This window comes from Pavona decussata, unplaced genomic scaffold, assembly GCF_977016875.1.
Source record: "Pavona decussata unplaced genomic scaffold, jaPavDecu1.1 SCAFFOLD_174, whole genome shotgun sequence".
Classification (NCBI taxonomy): Eukaryota; Metazoa; Cnidaria; class Anthozoa; order Scleractinia; family Agariciidae; genus Pavona; species Pavona decussata.
The window spans coordinates 69,780-87,500 of record NW_028145585.1 but is presented as its reverse complement, the minus strand read 5'-3'; the positions used below and the strand labels follow the sequence as shown (position 1 = coordinate 87,500).

Genomic DNA, 17,721 nt, shown 5'->3' with positions numbered 1-17,721 from the left:
ACACCTTTGGCAGCCAATAAGCTGAACTACGGATAATTTACAAATTTGGTAAAGCAAAAAAGGTAATAAAAGAGACAAGACAAAATACCGAATAGATTAATATAAAACCTGATAATAAAATCTAAGATCCAAAATCAAAAAATCCAAGAAGCCCTATAAGAATATAGCTGAACTAGGTATAACACAAAGCAGTGTTCATGGCATTGAACATGACAAAACATCTTTGGAATCTGTTCGTCTTACACACTGGCATAGAGAACATACGTGTGCGTCTTAATGACCTAGGGCAACTATTAAGCACTGGCAACAAGCTAAGAAGTCTGTGGACACTACTTTCCATAACCTCATTAAATAGTCGCTCTGTTAGCTCTTGTCATGTTGTGTAAAGGGTGTCGAGGCACGCTTTCTGCAGAGCCTCTACATACCTCAAGTCCGAATAAATTATTCGTAGTGCGCGCCGCCTTTGAAGTCTCTCTTATTCATCTGACAAGTAAACTGACAATCCGTTATGGACAACTTGAAAATTAAGCGTATTCTTTCACCGGACCAATACAGGTGACATAGAAACATATAATAAAGCTAAACGGGATCTGCGTTTGCGCGCTTCAGTTGCCTTAACAAGTAAAGTCTTAATTAAAGCTGTCTTCCTGACTAATTTAATATATATATTTAGCCAAGCCTAAGAGTGGAGCTCCAATTTTTTTCATAGCATTTATACAAATCTGCTTAGCGTATGAACGTAATAACGTTACCACTTCCTCATTCTTTCTGCAGTTATATATATTTTTAGAGCATATGCAGCAAAAACTGTCCATCAACAATAACAACAACAATGTCGGTAATACAGAGGGCAAAATTACATACTCCTGATAGGTCGAGCGGCGAAAATACTCGCTCCAGATTGGCTGGGCACGCCAGTTCTACATTTCGTTGAATTTCTTCATTTTGTGTCCAAAAATAACGAGTTCTTTCAAGTTCTTTGGAGTTCGACTGTTTAAGCCGAGTTGTTTGTACCACAAATACATGGAAATCAAGTGCTGCAGCTAGAAAGAAAATTTCGTGTCTTACAAGAGAGAAACTGAAATCAGCCATGGCGAACAAGTGCTTTCACCTCGCTACTTCTTCTTACAACGAATGATAACCGAGCATAACAGTGTCCTTTTGATGGGAAGAAGGAGCAGGTCAAATTCAGTGGAAGAAATTAATTGCATGTGTAAAATTTACAACTCAGTCAATATTGCTCCTACTGAAATCCAAATAAACGCCAAGAAAAGGAGAACACGGGAAAATCACTCTTGGTTGCTTGGCACAGATCTTTAGTGTGTTTACAACTGAATGAGAACCGTGCGGTGCGAACGAAACTGCCCCGAAACAAAATGTTCAAAAATTAGTTTCTCTACGAATATTTATCCTATCGAAGCGATTGAAGTATATTTGTAAAGCTTGAAACACATAAAATAAAGAAAAAAAACATTGATTGTTGCTCAGAAACGCATTAGACTAGTAAACAGCGAGCAAGTTGCCTAAATTGGTAGGAGTTGCGTTCAAGTTAACAGAGAAAGAAAAACACCGTCGTTTGCTCATGTTCTCCACAAATTCCTTAAATTAGGTCATTTCACGTTGTTGTTTTGCGGAGGACGGCAAAAAAATGTATCAAAATTTAATTGCGGAGTGATTGTTTTTGTTCAAACGTTGTTGCTACCGTCGTCGTTGCTTAACAGGGTTCCTAGACTTGGGCCATGTCCACACGTATCCGGAAATTTTTTTTTCCGCAAATATTTTTTTGCGGATGCGAAAATTTTCACGTCCACACGCAGCGTATTCGAATCGTTTTCAGCCGTCCACACGTATCCGATTTTATCCGGAAATTTTCTGATTTGCTCTAGTTCGCAGTTCTAAAATTCTCTCTCCATTCTTCTTCGAGCGTTGTGCCACTGATAAAATTGCCCCACTATGCGCTTGTCCTTCTTGGTTGAATCCAGAATAACAATCTCAAAACATCCTGTCGATCTCTAATGTATTGATTGTGTAAATTTATCACAGCTGCATTTATCTGAGCGCATGATATCAAACTAGAAATCAGAGCAACAAACAAAGAAGCTACAACCCGGCTTGCTGTACGCCATGTTTGTTTATAATGCTCGCCGTGAAGACTGGATCCAAGAGAATGACGAAAGCGTATTCAAAAATTTCCGGATACGACCGTCCACACGTATACGTATTCGTATCGGATAAAAAAATTTCCACTCTGGAGAGCGTTTTCAAAAATTTCCGGATACGGCCGGAAAATACGCTGGATACGTGTGGACGCAAGCCGTATTCGTAAAAAAAAATTTGCGTTTTCACAAATTTCCGGATACGTGTGGACGACGCCTTGGGTTTCGACAAAATGCTGACCCCCGGGACAGCTGACCCCCTACTGACCCCCAACTGACCCCCTAACTGACCCCCTCAAAAAATCACAGCGAAAAACAAAAAAATGTGAAATTAAAGTTATAAAGTTAACCTGCAAGATGAAACAGCTCAAATGACGAGTGAGTTACCACTCAATTTAACGTTTGACTGTTGACTGTTGTCACGAAACAACATCTGGAGACAATTCCCACGGTAAAATACAGCAGAAATAGATTCCAGGTCCTGCTCTGGTTCGCTATTCCGCGCTGACGGATTCCCTCGCTGGCGATGTCGGGTGAGTTGTTTATTTTGATTGATTGATTTATTTTTCAAAATTTCTCCGTAAATTTTTTACAGACCTCATTTACCTACTTTTTTAGGTAACTAAGTCGTCTCACTGCTGCGAATGGAAATCGAGAGAGAGCCCTGAGCATGCAAGGCTGCTGTTAACCGTTTCTTAGGCGTCGTCCACACGTATCCGGAAATTTGTGAAAACGGAAATTTTTTTTTACGAATACGGCTTGCGTCCACACGAATCCAGCGTATTTTCCGGCCGTATCCGGAAATTTTTGAAAACGCTCTCCTGAGTGGAAATTTTTTTATCCGATACGAATACGTATACGTGTGGACGGTCGTATCCGGAAATTTTCGAATACGCTTTTCGTCATTCTCTTGGATCCAGTCTTCACGGCGAGCATTATAAACAAACATGGCGTACAGCAAGGTTGTAGCTTCTTTGTTAGTTGCTCTGATTTCTAGTTTGATATCATGCGTTCAGATAAATGCAGCTGTGATAAATTTACACAACCAATACATTAGAGATCGACAGGATGTTTTGAGATTGTTATCAATGAACAGTGGGCATCATAAAGTCAAAAAAAGAGCGAACCATCACAGCAGGCGATTCTGGACGCGACCAGGAAGGACAAGCGCATGGTGGGACAATTTTATCAATGGCACAATGATCGAAGAAGAATGGAGAGAGAATTTTAGAACTGGGCACTAGAGCAAATCAGAAAATTTCCAGATACAATCGGATACGTGTGGACGGCTGAAAACGATTCGAATACGCTGCGTGTGGACGAGAAAATTTTTCGCATCCGCAAAAAAATATTTGCGGAAAAAAAAATTTCCGGATACGTGTGGACATGGCCTTAGGCCCGGTTCAGACGCCGAACTTTTGAATGAATGAATGAATGAATGAATGAATGTTTATTTCCCACAATTATAAGTAACATAATAAGTACATAGTGCAATTTACATTGAAGTCGGGACGAAGACTAAAGAAACCCTTACGGGCTTTTACAAAGTAGTCCCCCTTTGATTCAAATTACATTTTTAAGCTAAATTAATCAGGATATCAGGTTTGGTGTACAAATAACAGTAATAATAAAAGGTGCAAGTAAAATTATGTAAGTTAACGCCGATATCATAATCATTGAAAGAGAAGGAATTGCTTCATTTTCTTTTTGAAAACATGTATAGAAAGAGATCGTTTTATTTCTAGAGGAGTTTTGTTCCATGTATCAACTATCTTACTTCTTAAAGAGCATTTTCCATAGTTAGTTCCGTTAAAACACTTATGTAGATGTTTTGAATTCCTGGTATTATAACCATGGACTTGCGTGTTTTCAATGCAGAGGTCACTGAAATAGGTGGGTAACGATTTACTGATAAGACTAAAACTGAAAGATCCGATTAGTAGGTCATTAATTTGGTGAATATTTAAGTGACCCATCTTTATAAAAAGAGGAAGAGATGGTGCGGTATATGGAGAGAATGTTATGATACGTAGTGCTTTTTTTTTGTAATTTGAACAATTTCATTAGCCTTGTGGGGTAATTATTTGCCCAGACGATATTTCCGTAATGCAGGTAAGGGTAAATCAAACTATTGTATAATATTTTCAATAGTACATGACTGACATAGAAGCGAATCCTACATAGCATACCGGTGGTTTTTATTATCTTCTTAGTGATATAATCAATATGATTCTTCCATGTTAAGTGCTGGTCAATTATAATTCCTAAGAATTTAGTTTTATCTACTCTCTGGATCTCCTTGTTATCAAGCTTAAGAGTCAGTGATTTTTTTAACTGTTTCTTTGTTGTTCTAAATATTATGTGATTGGATTTTTTTATGTTGAGTGTAAGTTGATTTAGTGTTAACCATTCTTGAACATGAACTAATTCCGCATTTATATTACACTCGAGTTCATTTATGTCTTTACCTGAGCAAAACAGATTAGTATCATCTGCAAATAATATAGTAGATAAATTCTTGGTAGAATTGTTTAGGTCATTAATATAAATTAGAAAAAGTAATGGTCCAAGAATAGATCCTTGTGGGACCCCACACGTAATTGCCATTTCTGTTGATCTGATTTGATTATATTTAACAATTTGTTTTCTGTTGGTTAGGTAATCTTTAACCATGCAAGACAATTCCCGCGTATACCAAAGAAAGAGAGTTTCTTTAGAAGAATATCGTGATTTACTGTGCCAAACGCCTTTGATAAATCAAGAAATATACCAACAGTGAACTGGTTATTTTCTATCCCTTGTGTTATTTTATCAACAAGTTCAATTATTGCATAATTAGTAGTGCTTTTACTTCGAAATCCATATTGATGGTCAAATAAAATTTTATTTCTATCTACATAGTTCATTAATCTTTTGTACATCAGTTTTCTAGTATTTTCGAAAAACAGGGGAGAACAGAGATTGGTCTGTAATTTGAAAATACATTTTTATCAGATGATTTATACTCTGGTGTTACCAAAGCTACTTTCAATTCATCTGGGACTTAACCAGTTGAAAAAGTAAGATTAAAAATGTGAGACAGTGGTAGAGATATGTAGGGGGCTACATGTTTAACTACTTTGCTGTTTATGTCATCAATACCACAAATTGATTTGTTTGCCATTTTATCGATTTCTTTGTTTACTTCAGCACATGTAGTGTCATGTAAAAACATGGAGTCACAATAATTTCCTTTTAGAAATTTGTAAAATTCATCCGAACCGTCATCAAATTTCATAGCCAGATTAGGCTTAACATTTACAAAGAATTCATTAAATTTATTTGCAATCAAATTAGGATCACTGATTTCATCATTTTCATTGTTCAGAAAAGAACTGGGAAGAGAGTTATTTGATTTTCTATTCCCAAGTAATTCATTAATAGTATTCCACGTCGATTTTATATTATTTTGTCCTTGACTGAATTTTTTACAATAATAATTCTTTTTAGCAATTCTGATCAGATGATTAAATTTATTTCGATATAATTTATAATCATGTTCATTTCTTAATGTCGGACTCTTTAAAAATTTATTATAGAGTAATTCCTTGGTTTTTGAAGATTTCCTTAAACCTTTCGTTATCCATAAATTGTTATACCTTCGTGTACTTATACGTTTAGTCATTTTAGCTGGAAAATGTTTATCATAATGGTCAGAGAATTCAGCGAGAAATGCTCTAAAAGACTCTGCGGGGTCATTCTTAGATAACGTGGTTAGCCAATCACAGGTTTTAAGACAACTAGAGAATGAATCTAGAGATTTCTTATCTATTATTCTAGTTGCATAACTACCTGACTCAGAGCTCACAGTATTAATGTGCATCTCATGCTCTGTAATGGTGAAAATAGGTAGATGATCAGATATATCATTAACCATGATACCACTTAGGTGTTCAGTGTGACTTAAATTGTTAGGGAAAATGTTATCTATTAATGTTGCAGTAGATTTAGTTATCCGTGTTGGTCTTGTAATTAGTGGTATGTAACCAGATGATGAAAATTGATTAAAAAATAAATTTGAGAAATTACATTGATCATATTTTAGAAGATTTATATTGAAATCACCCATGACGTAGCATGGCTTATTTCGTTTATCCATTCTTGACAATACAATTTTGAGTTCACTTTCAAAATCGTTAAATATGTTATCAGGAGGCCTATATATGATGCCATATTTCTCATTTAAAATTTCAATAAAGAGAGACTCAACGTTACTGGCACTGTTTTCAGTAGTTAAGTCATTTCTTATTTTAATATTTAAATCATTCCTTAAAAAAAATACAAATCCCTCCCCCAACTTTATTTTGCCTATTAAACTTAGTCAAATTGTACCCGGGGATCAAAATATTGCTGTCATTATCGTTTAGCCAAGTTTCAGTAAGCACTACAATAGAAAATGTATGAGTCAATGTTTGTAAATAATTTAAAAAGGCATCAAACTTATTCCTTATACTCCTAATATTTAAATGTAGCAATGATAGCGTATTATTTGTGTTAGGTCTGGAAGTGATTGAACTGTTAAATTCCTGTGTGGAATAGAAATTACAAGTCTTAATGGGGTTATCATCTGTAAAATTTCTGTCATTATGGAATAACGCTTCCTGTTGCTGCTGTCCAAACGGGTTAAAAATAAGATTGTCTAGTCTGTTTCTTTCATTTCTTAACATGGTTCTAAGTTCATTTCTAGTAGTAAACACTTCATCACCGCTGGGAAGAATAGCTAATCGCAGACAATGCTTATTGTAGTGGTAATCATTAAAACAGATGGTACATGTTATTGACCTTTGATTATGATTCACTTCATATCCACATAAGTTACAAGTTTTACTCTCTTTCCGCATCGCAAGTTGGATAATTAGTTATTTTCAAGCGAATCTTAGTAAATTTTTGGAATGAAAAGAGATAATAATTATGGTCTAATACGTGCTTAAAACACTTATCTTTGTGCAGTAAGATCAAACATCTGACTCTGCTCTCAATACGGTCCCCTATAACGCTGACCATTGATGTAAAGTTTGTCCTTTACTAATTTTGCAGTGTTCCCATCCTCTTTAGCTTTCTTCATAATGGGGTAAAGTAGTTTTCTTGTTTCAGCAATCTCCTTTGGGAATTGCTCAGCGATGCCTATCTTGGTGCCCTTGAGGAGGTATGCGGATTTCCTTACATATTCCTTATCCTGATAACGCAGGAATTTTACGACAATCGGTCGTGGTTTGCCGTCATCTCGCTTTCCTTCAATCCTGTGTGCTCTTTCAATTTCTATCTCATGGTTTTCGTCTATTTTCATCTTAACTGAAAATAAATCGCGTACTGTTTTAAAAGGATCTTCCTTTTCCTTCTCTGGTAGATTGTAAAGAACCAGATTACTCCTCATTGAGCGCGCCCTGATGTCAACAATCTCGCTTTGCAACTTTTCAGTATGTGCTTCAATCGTAGCTACTTTCTTCTCCAGACTCTTGATTAAATCACTGTGCTCATTACGACTCTTGATTAACTCATCTGCAGTTTTATTGACGAATGTATAGGACTCCTTTAGTTCCTTAATGTCATTATCAACACGCGTCAGATGCTCTTTGATGGTTTCCAATTTGTCTAATTTTCGGTTCATTTGAGCAATCTCCTCCAATATTTTGCCAAGATTTGATTCCTCCGCATCGTTAACTTTAAGTACCTTTGGGCTGGGCTTCATTGGGGTACTTGCAACAGAATTATTGAGATCTTTTGCGGTGCGCTTAAATTTGCTTGCCATACCTGATACCTGATACCTGATTCATGAGCCGAACCTAATTCCTCGAATTAAGTACATGAAAAGTTCGGCGTCTGAATCAATTGAGAACGGCTGTTTCAATTTGGAACGGCTCAGCCGTTCTTCCCGCCTGGCTCAGCCGGGAATTTCGGCTTTGGAACGGCTTTGATTCAGACGCCGAACTTTTCATGAGCCGAACCTAATGCATAAATTATTATAACGTATTTCAAATAAAAAATAAAAAATAAAAAAAAACCGCGCTGACATTTCGATAGGTTTTGCTTCAAGTAAATTAAGTTGGGCTAATTAAGTTCGGCGTCTGAATCAAAAGGCGGGATTTTCGTTATTTGGGCCGACCTTAATTTGAATTAAGTTCGGCTCATGAAAAGTTCGGCGTCTGAACTGGGCCTTAATTTGCATTCTCCTGTTATTTAGCGTTTACATATACACATTTGTGGTCAAATGACGCATAAACTAAAAGTATTAGAAATGGCTTATGACGAAAAAACCTCACAAAATTGCCCGACACATTTTCGTAAAATCATGTGTGACAGCTAGTCTATAACCCCTTTCTCAAAACGACGGATTGTTTGACCTTGTTGTACTTTTGTCCGACTGCCACAGTTCGCCTGGCCTCCTTGTAATGCAATTAAGAAACGAAAACAATTCGCTCCTGTCAGAGAATTGACTTTCGAACATGTTTCGATCATCGGCTTTTGAAGCTTACTGAAGTTTTTTGAAAAGTTACTTAGTGGAACTGGGATTTTTTTTCTCTCGAACAGACGCTCGATTCTTTGTGTGATAAATTCAAAAATCTTCTGTCTAGCGGCGCTTTTGGCAACTTGAATGGTTGTCAACTTCAAGATGATAAAGCCCTTTCAAACTATTTTGGTCATAACGAGAACTGGGTGCAGCGGAACGTTGGTTTATGGTGAGAAACAGGTGTATTCGTTCCTCATGATTTGTGTTGCATTCCGAAATCTTGGAAATTTCAGGTTGGTTTATAACTTTAATTTAACATTTTTTGTTTTTCCCTGAGAGTTTTTGAGGGGGTCAGTTAGGGGGTCAGTTGGGGGTCAGTAGGGAGTCAGCTGACCCGGGGGTCAGTGTTTTGTCGAACCCGACTTATTTGGCGCTCGGATAAAAATGTTTGAAAAATCATAACTCAGTCAATATCGCTCCTACTAAAATAATTCTGGACCTTACAAAAATTTTAACACTTTAACGCTTGGTTGTAGAGCAAAATATCAGAGCTTTTTAAAAAAAAAACTTGTGTGTGTTTATACAGTCCAAGCGCATGAAGGCAGAGCGGCGCAAATGCAAATGCATGTACACGGCTCAAAAACAAAATGTTCAAAAAATAATAATGTGTAAAGCTTGACATAACATAAAGAAAAAATATAGATTGTTGCCTGGAAGAAAGCATTTTCGTTTACAAATGATTTGTAAACGACCGTCGAATTACACGTCATGATAGTATTTTTGGTGTACTGAGCAACTGAGCGACCCGGGGAAAATGTTTGGAAATTCAAAACTGTGTCAATTCTGCTCCTGTAACCATAATTCTAGTCTCTATATAAACGTTAACGAATGGAAAATATTGGAAAATAGTCTTTGGTGTTTGGTAGAATTATTTTAGAGCTTTTAAACTTGCGTGCGAACACATGAAAGCCGTGTGGTGCCATGAAAACAACACGACCACGAAAAAATATTTTTCAAAACTGATTTATAATTTCTTCGCAAATATCGATGGTATCGAGAATTTATAGTGCGTCGCACTGTAATTGACGATTGAAGCATCTGTCAGTAAAGCCTTACATAAAGAAAAATTATCGATTGTTGCCTGGAAGAAAGCATTTTCGTTTACAAATGACCTGTAAACGGCCGTCGAATCACGTACTCCGTAAAAACTAGTCTTACTTTAAGACGTTTTTTACACTTAATTCTGGTGCTGTGGTAAGACAGCGCGTAAATCTCATTTGAAGACGATTCATCTTAGGATAAGACGACCTTCTTCTTATTTATACGATGATGGCGTCTTAGATTAAGATGATTTTTTCTTAGATTCAAAGTGCTGTGGTAAGTCATATTTTCATCATAACTCAAGGTTTGAACAATCTTATTCTAGATGCTTTAAAATCTCAATTTAAGTTTCGAAGCAAGGTATAAATCTAACTGCAACGGTCACTACATTAAAAAACTGACAGGGAGCGTTTAATACCATTAAGCTTGAACATGAGATATGGAGCAACGAAAACACAACGAATTTCAATCCATAGTACTTTATTACACTAAATCTAATTAAAATGAGACAACTTATCGAAATCAGCTTACCGTAAATTCACAGGAAAACAGAGGCCGAGTATGGCAACCCAAATGTAGCAATATTCAATTCGTCTAATTTTATATTCAGTTTTGTATTATATATTCAACTATGTGTTTAATATTCAACTTCTATTCGACATTCAACACGCTTTTTAACATTCAACACTTTATTTAACATTCAACTCTCCATTTAACATTCAACTATTCATTCAACATTCAACTATCCATTTAACATTCAATTCTTCATTCAACATTCAACTATTCATTTAACATTCAACTATTCATTCAACATTTAATTCTTCATTCAACATTCAACTATTCATTCAATTCAACTTTCTTGAGCCCTCACTATTTCTGGTCAGTGACGCATAGCATCGCTTGTTACAAACATGGCGGCGTCGTCCATGGCGGCAATGCCGGTTACGGAAATGGCAGCCTATGAAGATGATGACACATGGCTCGAATTCGATGTGGAGTCTGACAGGAGTCTAACTTGCTAAGGTTTCTTTCCTCGATCCTTCAGAGAACTGACCAGATTTCCCAGTCAAAAAATTGTGGAGCAGCATATTGTTGTTGTTGATCAAACGGTGAGTTTGCTTCGTACGCTCCGAGACAGCAGTCAGCAGTTCGAATGTTAACGCTTATGACAAAGAAACCTTTGACAATCTCTCATCAGCTTTCAGTGATGTCTTATCCGCCCTGCAGCAATGTTTAGCCATAGCATCTTTGTCTCCAACCTCAGTGGCAAAGAATGTTTGTGCCAGGCTAAAAAGTGATGAGCCCGGTAAACCAGCTAGCTTTCGACATCCCTGCAGAGCTCATGGAAGACCTCCTGGGTTTGGGCTTTACTTACACTAGAATTGCGGAGATGTTGGGAGTATCTCGTTGGACTATATCAAGGAGGATCAAAGATTATGGTTTAGAAGATTTCAGGTCGTTTAGTAAACTGCCTGATGACGAGTTAGACGAATTAGTCCGAGATTATATACGTGAACATGGAGCAACAAGTGGGCAAGTGTATACGACAGGTTATTTGAGATCCCTGGGGACCAGACTTGGGTCGCGTAGGATAACTGAGACTTCACAAGTGCAAGATAAAGTGAGCGTCTAGCAGAGACATCGTTTAAGGATCGAGGAAAGAAATCTTGGCAAGTCAGACTCCTGTCAGACTCCACATCGAATTCGAGCCTTGTGTCATCATCTTCATAGGCTGCCATTTCCGTAACCGGCATTGCCGCCATGGACGACGCCGCCATGTTTGTAACAAGCGATGCTATGCGTCACTGACCAGAAATAGTGAGGGCTCAAGAAAGTTGAATTGAATGAATAGTTGAATGTTGAATGAAGAATTGAATGTTGAATGAATAGTTGAATGTTAAATGAATAGTTGAATGTTGAATGAAGAATTGAATGTTAAATGGATAGTTGAATGTTGAATGAATAGTTGAATGTTAAATGGAGAGTTGAATGTTAAATAACGTGTTGAATGTTAAAAAGCGTGTTGAATGTCGAATAGAAGTTGAATATTAAACACATAGTTGAATATATAATACAAAACTGAATATAAAATTAGACGAATTGAATATTGCTACATTTGGCTTGCCATAGCCGAGCCGCGGCCAATAACTACCGTTTTGTTGGTCTTAAAGTCCTTTAAATCATAGAGACCTCTAATAGCAGGGAATGTAGATTGTCACTACACTCATTCCTCTTATCGGTGATGCAGTAGAATTGTTGGACTCATCTTTGGTTTTCAAAAAAAAGCGACAGTAATTTCTTCATTTCCATTTTCAATCTTCTGTCTCGCGCATGCCGTCAAATTCGTGTAAGTTACCACGTTTACCGGGGCTTTAGCCCGTATTTTATGTCCAGATCAGGGGGGGCAGCTACCTTTGATCTTGCCGCTTTTCGGAAAGACATGATCGCCCCAGTAAAGAAATCTGTCAATCATTCGAAAACCGCAACGAGCATGCGCGAAATGCGAAGGATTCATGCCATTTTGTCCGTGGCGACTCGACGGTGGAAAACGCATTACTGTTAGCATGTTTTTTCTCTTTTTTTTTTGCGGTATTACGAAGTTTGAACACTACGATTAATCAAGACCGCTGGAATGAGGCGCAAGCTTTGTTTTAGGTTAGTAGAGCCGTCAGCATTGAAATTGAGAGCGACATGTTCTCAGCTGAGCTGTAATTTTACCAGCGAGTGTAGAAGAATATGATTTGTAATGTAGCGAACGATTATGGTTTCCGTCGTCTCAGGAAGATATTGTACGTCGACAAAATAGTAGATTTCAATTTCGATGCTTGTTCAGTTCTGTAGAAACTAGAAGCCACACAGTGTTTCACGACTGTCATCGCGAAAGCCCAGAATGTAAGCTTATTTCTCAAGATCGGATTGGAACTTTAATGTAAGCTTATTAAAAGTATTTGTCCCACATTATGCGTATTAACTGTTGAAAGCGTCGTTACGAATGAAACAGCATGTTTATTTTATGGAATTCTCCCTCTGTTTAAATGTTGCGTGACGACAGTTATTCCTGTAAGGTTAACACTAATGCACAAATGGTTTAAAATGCATACACAAGGAAAACGGCTTGAGTCCTTAAGAAATTTTTAGATAAGACAATTTTGCAACTGGAAAGGATAACTTATAAAGATCTCAGAAGAAGATTGCTCAACATTATTGTGAATAGAGCTACCAGGTTTGTATGAGCGTTTGCAAGGGTGTTTGTCTCTTGTCTGTATGGGGAGATTAACTTACGTAAAAGACAACAACAACAACAACAACAACAATAGTTTATTCAGGTCCTTATTCTCTTGTGCAAAAAAATTGGGAAGTTGAGTTCAGTAGCACCGGGTGAACAATGTACTGATACACTGAGATCCTGCAGAAACCACATGCATGTGCAGAAACCTTGGAGGGTACATGTAAATATTATTGTCTTACCTGTCACCCTTTAATACAGATGTCCATGACCACCTGTATCGGTATGGTGGTTTCCCCCCATTGGTGGATGCCAAAATGGGGCTACTAGGAATACACCCTAAAACCCAACTGCAAGGGAGATACAGTACCAAATAGATCCCGGGATGGCAAATCAACCATGGTTTCTCTATGTATGCAACAGCCATTTCGAAGAAGACAATCTAAATTATCACCCCTTGATTACTGAAGTGTTTCTAGCAACTCGAGGATTAACCCAGCTGACCACATTACTCTGCAGTACAATTATGTCATCAGCACATGACAATATACATCAGAACTGTAACATATTGCAATACTGTTTAATTGGTACATATTGTGTAACATAGTCAAGTGTAATTAGCATATTGTAAATTATGCAATTACTGCACATTTTCACACACTTGCACAGTGTAACGACTGGCTGGAGTATTGCTGTTTAGCACCCTGCCTCTTTTATGTTCCAGTTCTCACCCCAGAGGTATGACAGTCAAAATCTAAAATAATGAAAGATAACTTTAACCCTTCCTTTAAAATGATGAGATTTATTACCAAGCATACATGATGAATTCAAAAGTCAATATTTCTGGCTCACTTGGCAAAGTTGAAGAGCAAAGTGCTGCTAACATCACCTCTCAACTTTTTACCATTTAGAAGAGATTGAAAAATGACAAAACTCTGTTGTTGAGAGTATGATAGTAACATTTTAACTTAGGAAAACAGAAAATTAGATCACCAGAACCTCCACAGTTTGTTGACTCCCAGTGGGTAGCTGCTGTAAAGGGAGGGAGTTCTACAGGGTACTTAAATGAAAAAATAGGAAAGTTAACGATAAAGTGGAATGGAGGAAGTCTTACTACCTCTCGCGAGTGTCAATTTTTATACGGAGCAGGTCTAGCCCTGTGAACTGTGTGGGTCAGCTAGTCGTTGGTTACAGTATTTTCGTTTTTCGCCGCAGAATTGGCATCAGTGATCGCTCTTGATGACCAAACTTCAGGTAAAAGAGCAACCGAAACCTTCCTGTGATGTTTGGACGTCGAATAGCCAAATTGTTTGCGAATCCACACAGTCGCGCTTTCACATAAAATCGCCGCCATGTTTGTTTATCAAAAAATCAGTACTTAATCTCGCTCGGCCAAATTTCTTAACTGGGGCGATCATGTAAACTCGGATCCAGGCCTCGCTGCTGACCCCCCCTGGTCCAGATGTCTTGTTATTTGAATATTGAAGTTGTTGTCTCGAAATTCTTGTAAATTCTCCACTTTCCGCTGCTTGATCATGAGGAGTATATTAAATCAGCTTGTTCTAAACTAGGTGAGAGTTTGTGTTGGATCAAAGCTCCAGACTCCGTGTCTGCAGAGTTTGGATCAAAATCAACCAATCAGAAAAGAAGTCCTGTTTCCTACGAGGTCTGCATTTTTTTAAATAAACCAATCAGGAAGGGCTTTCCAAAAATTGGATCCTTTTGTGTTGGAATTTTCTATTTCTTCTTCTTTTTTTTTTTTTTTTTTTTTTACCGAGAACTAAAATGGTGAGAGTAGAGATCGGCGTATTAAGTCGCCGATATCTGGCATGTCAGATTTCGGCGATTAAATTCGCCAAGTGTGCCCGTTCCCGCGATTTTTTACGCTCATCGCTGCGAATTGCCAGTAAAGTCAATCAGTCAGGTAGGGCGGTTTTATCACATGAACAACGCCGCGATCGGCGAAAAAAAATCGCCAGGTGTGTCCGCATCAATCGGTGGCGAAAATCACTTGCGATTTTCGCTGGCGATCAAATTTGCTGCGATCGTCGTATAAAATGCCAGGTGTGTCGCCAGCTTTAGGGGTATTGCATCTTACGTAGGATAGCAGTATCTTATTGCCTGCTTAGGCGTCTTAAAATTTCCACAAGACCAAAAAACGTCTTAAAATAAGGACCCCATCGACTCAGATTAATATAATTAAGACTGGTCTTTCTTAAAGTAAGATGCCTCAATGTTGATTAGGATAAGCGCTTCTCAAATGAAGATTATTTAACACATTTAAATTGAGACGGTGATCATCTTATTTTAACACAGGAGATCTAAAATGAAGACTATCGGAGTCTCAGTTAGTATATAAGATAAAAGGTCGTCTTAAATATTGTCTTTAAATCGTCTTCATACGGGTTACGGGTTACGGGCTAAAGCCCCGGTAAACGTGGTAACTTACACGAATTTGACGGCATGCGGGAGACAGAAGATTGAAAATGGAAATGAAGAAATTACTGTCGCTTTTTATTGAAAACCAAAGATGAGTCCAACAATTCTACTGCATCACCGATCAGAGAAATGAGTGTAGTGACAATCTGTATTCCCTGCTATTAGAGGTCTCTATGATTTAAAGGACTTTAAGACCAACAAAACAGTAGTTATTGGCCGCGGCCCGGCCTCTGTTTTCCAGTGAATTTACGGTAAGCTGATTTCGATAAGTTGTCTCATTTAAATTAGATTTGGTGTAATAAAGTACTATGGATTGAAATTCGTTGTGTTTTCGTTGCTCCATATATCATGTTCAAGCTTGATGGTATTAAACGCTCCCTGACAGTTTTTTAATGTAGTGACCGTTGCAGTTAGATTTATACCTTGCTTCGAAACTTAAATTAGTTGAGATTTTAAAGCATCTAGAATAAGATTATTCAAATCTTGAGTTATGATGAAAATATGACTTACCACAGCACTTTGAATCTAAGAAAAAATCATCTTAATCTAAGACGCCATCATCGTATAAATAAGAAGAAAGTCGTCTTATCCTGAGATGAATCGTCTTCAAATGAGATTTACGCGCTGTCTTACCACAGCACCAGAATTAAGTGTAAAAAACGTCTTAAATTAAGATTTTAGTTTTTACGGAGTGTGTGTGTTTACAATCACATGAGAGCTGGCGGTGCAAATGAAAAACACGGCCACGAAATATATTTTTCAAAAATTAACTTCTCCTCGAATATTAGTTATATCGAAAGCGATTAAAGTGTCTATGTAAAGCTATTTAGAGTTCTGAAAGTTGCCATAACTGATCACAAACGGGTGATATAGACAAATGTGAGGCTTCTTTAAACTTACTTTTCCGGCCGGCCTGCTCTAACTTGCTATCTATCGCTCGCTCTCACGTTGAACTTTGCTCTGAATCGTCCCCGCTTTTCTGATTTCTTTTACTCTCTCTTTCTGTTCTTTCCACGTTTGTCAACATATCCAACGAAAACATATAAATTGACTTTGTATTTAGTGTTCTTTATCACTTCTGTTGTAAACGCACCTCGCCATGCAACTTCCCGCCAAACAAACACGGGCGCATTAGCATTATGGGATTGCGTACGGTCGGACGGACTGTCGTACGGGTGGACAAATGACGTCATAACCAAACCAAAATTTTTCGCTTTCACGAGTTACTAAATTCTCTTAGCTATGGGGCTCCGGCGCGCGGAGCTCCACTAAAAACATGTTTATTCCATTTGAAATCGTTAGAGATGGTCAGACCAAGTAATTTGGCGTGCGGGAGGACTTCAATGCTTTTATCATTGATAACAATAGGCCGAGTAACTCGATCACGGCATTTTGAAAAACGTGTGACTGTTCAAATGAAAAAATGAATGAAATGGAAAAGTCGACCATTCAAATGGAACTGAGCTACTTAAAAATTATTCACCCGCGAGCGGGCGTTGGATATGAGATGATAGATAGCCAACTAGGAGCGTAAAGCCGAGTTGGCTATAATCATAACAACAAAAAACAATCAAGAAAGATTGCTAGATTTTACTGATTTCGCTTTCCAAGAACAATTAGAAGACAACTTAATGGTCTCTATATCTCGGGCATGGTATAATAGCTCATATACCATGGCCGCTAAGCCAGTCAAATCGCTCGGATTGCATTATATAATGATCGAGTTTACTGAATTTTGAATAATGAGCAATATTTTCCTGCGGGGCTGTTTGTTATTCAGGACAGCGCGGTATAAACTTTTAAGCCTGTGAATTGAATATTAAAATTGCATTCTTTAAAAACAAAATTTGATTTTTTTGTTGTTTCACTTTTGTAATGGGTCCCTTTAGCAAAGAAGTGGAATGGTAACGCAAAATTATTAAGAAGGGTCATCACTCCAGGTTTACCGTACTGAATTTCTGATTTATACGAATAATATAGCGCTGTCCTTTGAATAATCTCTCCTTTCGAATACTCACACTATAATTTAATTGAAATAATCACCTTTCTCGGATAATCACCCCGTTTTCGTAAAGACTTAATTAAAAATAATCGTGCCCGGCTATCATTCGATAAATGTTGATTTCTCAGTAAAAAGCACTTACCGGAGACTTGACTCGAGGATAGGGGGGAAACAATCAAGGCTGCTATAAGAGCGAAAACATATATCTGTACCACCAACATTGCGAGAGGCGTACCAGAACGAGTTGAAAGATTCTAACGACTCGACCAAAGAAATAAAGTGCTTGAGTAGCACATGAAATCACTTGTAG

The 17,721-nt window shown here is 37.6% G+C and overlaps 1 protein-coding gene across 1 annotated transcript in view; it reads right to left on the bottom strand.

Moving 5' to 3' along the window:
* Positions 1-17,721, bottom strand: part of LOC146463801 (uncharacterized) — a 23,681-nt gene extending 5,960 nt beyond the window's left edge. The window contains exon 1 of the mRNA XM_085083847.1: positions 17,554-17,721. Within this exon, the coding sequence (XP_084939973.1) occupies positions 17,554-17,632 (79 nt within the window). The 5' untranslated portion in view covers positions 17,633-17,721. The remainder of the gene's footprint in view (positions 1-17,553) is intronic.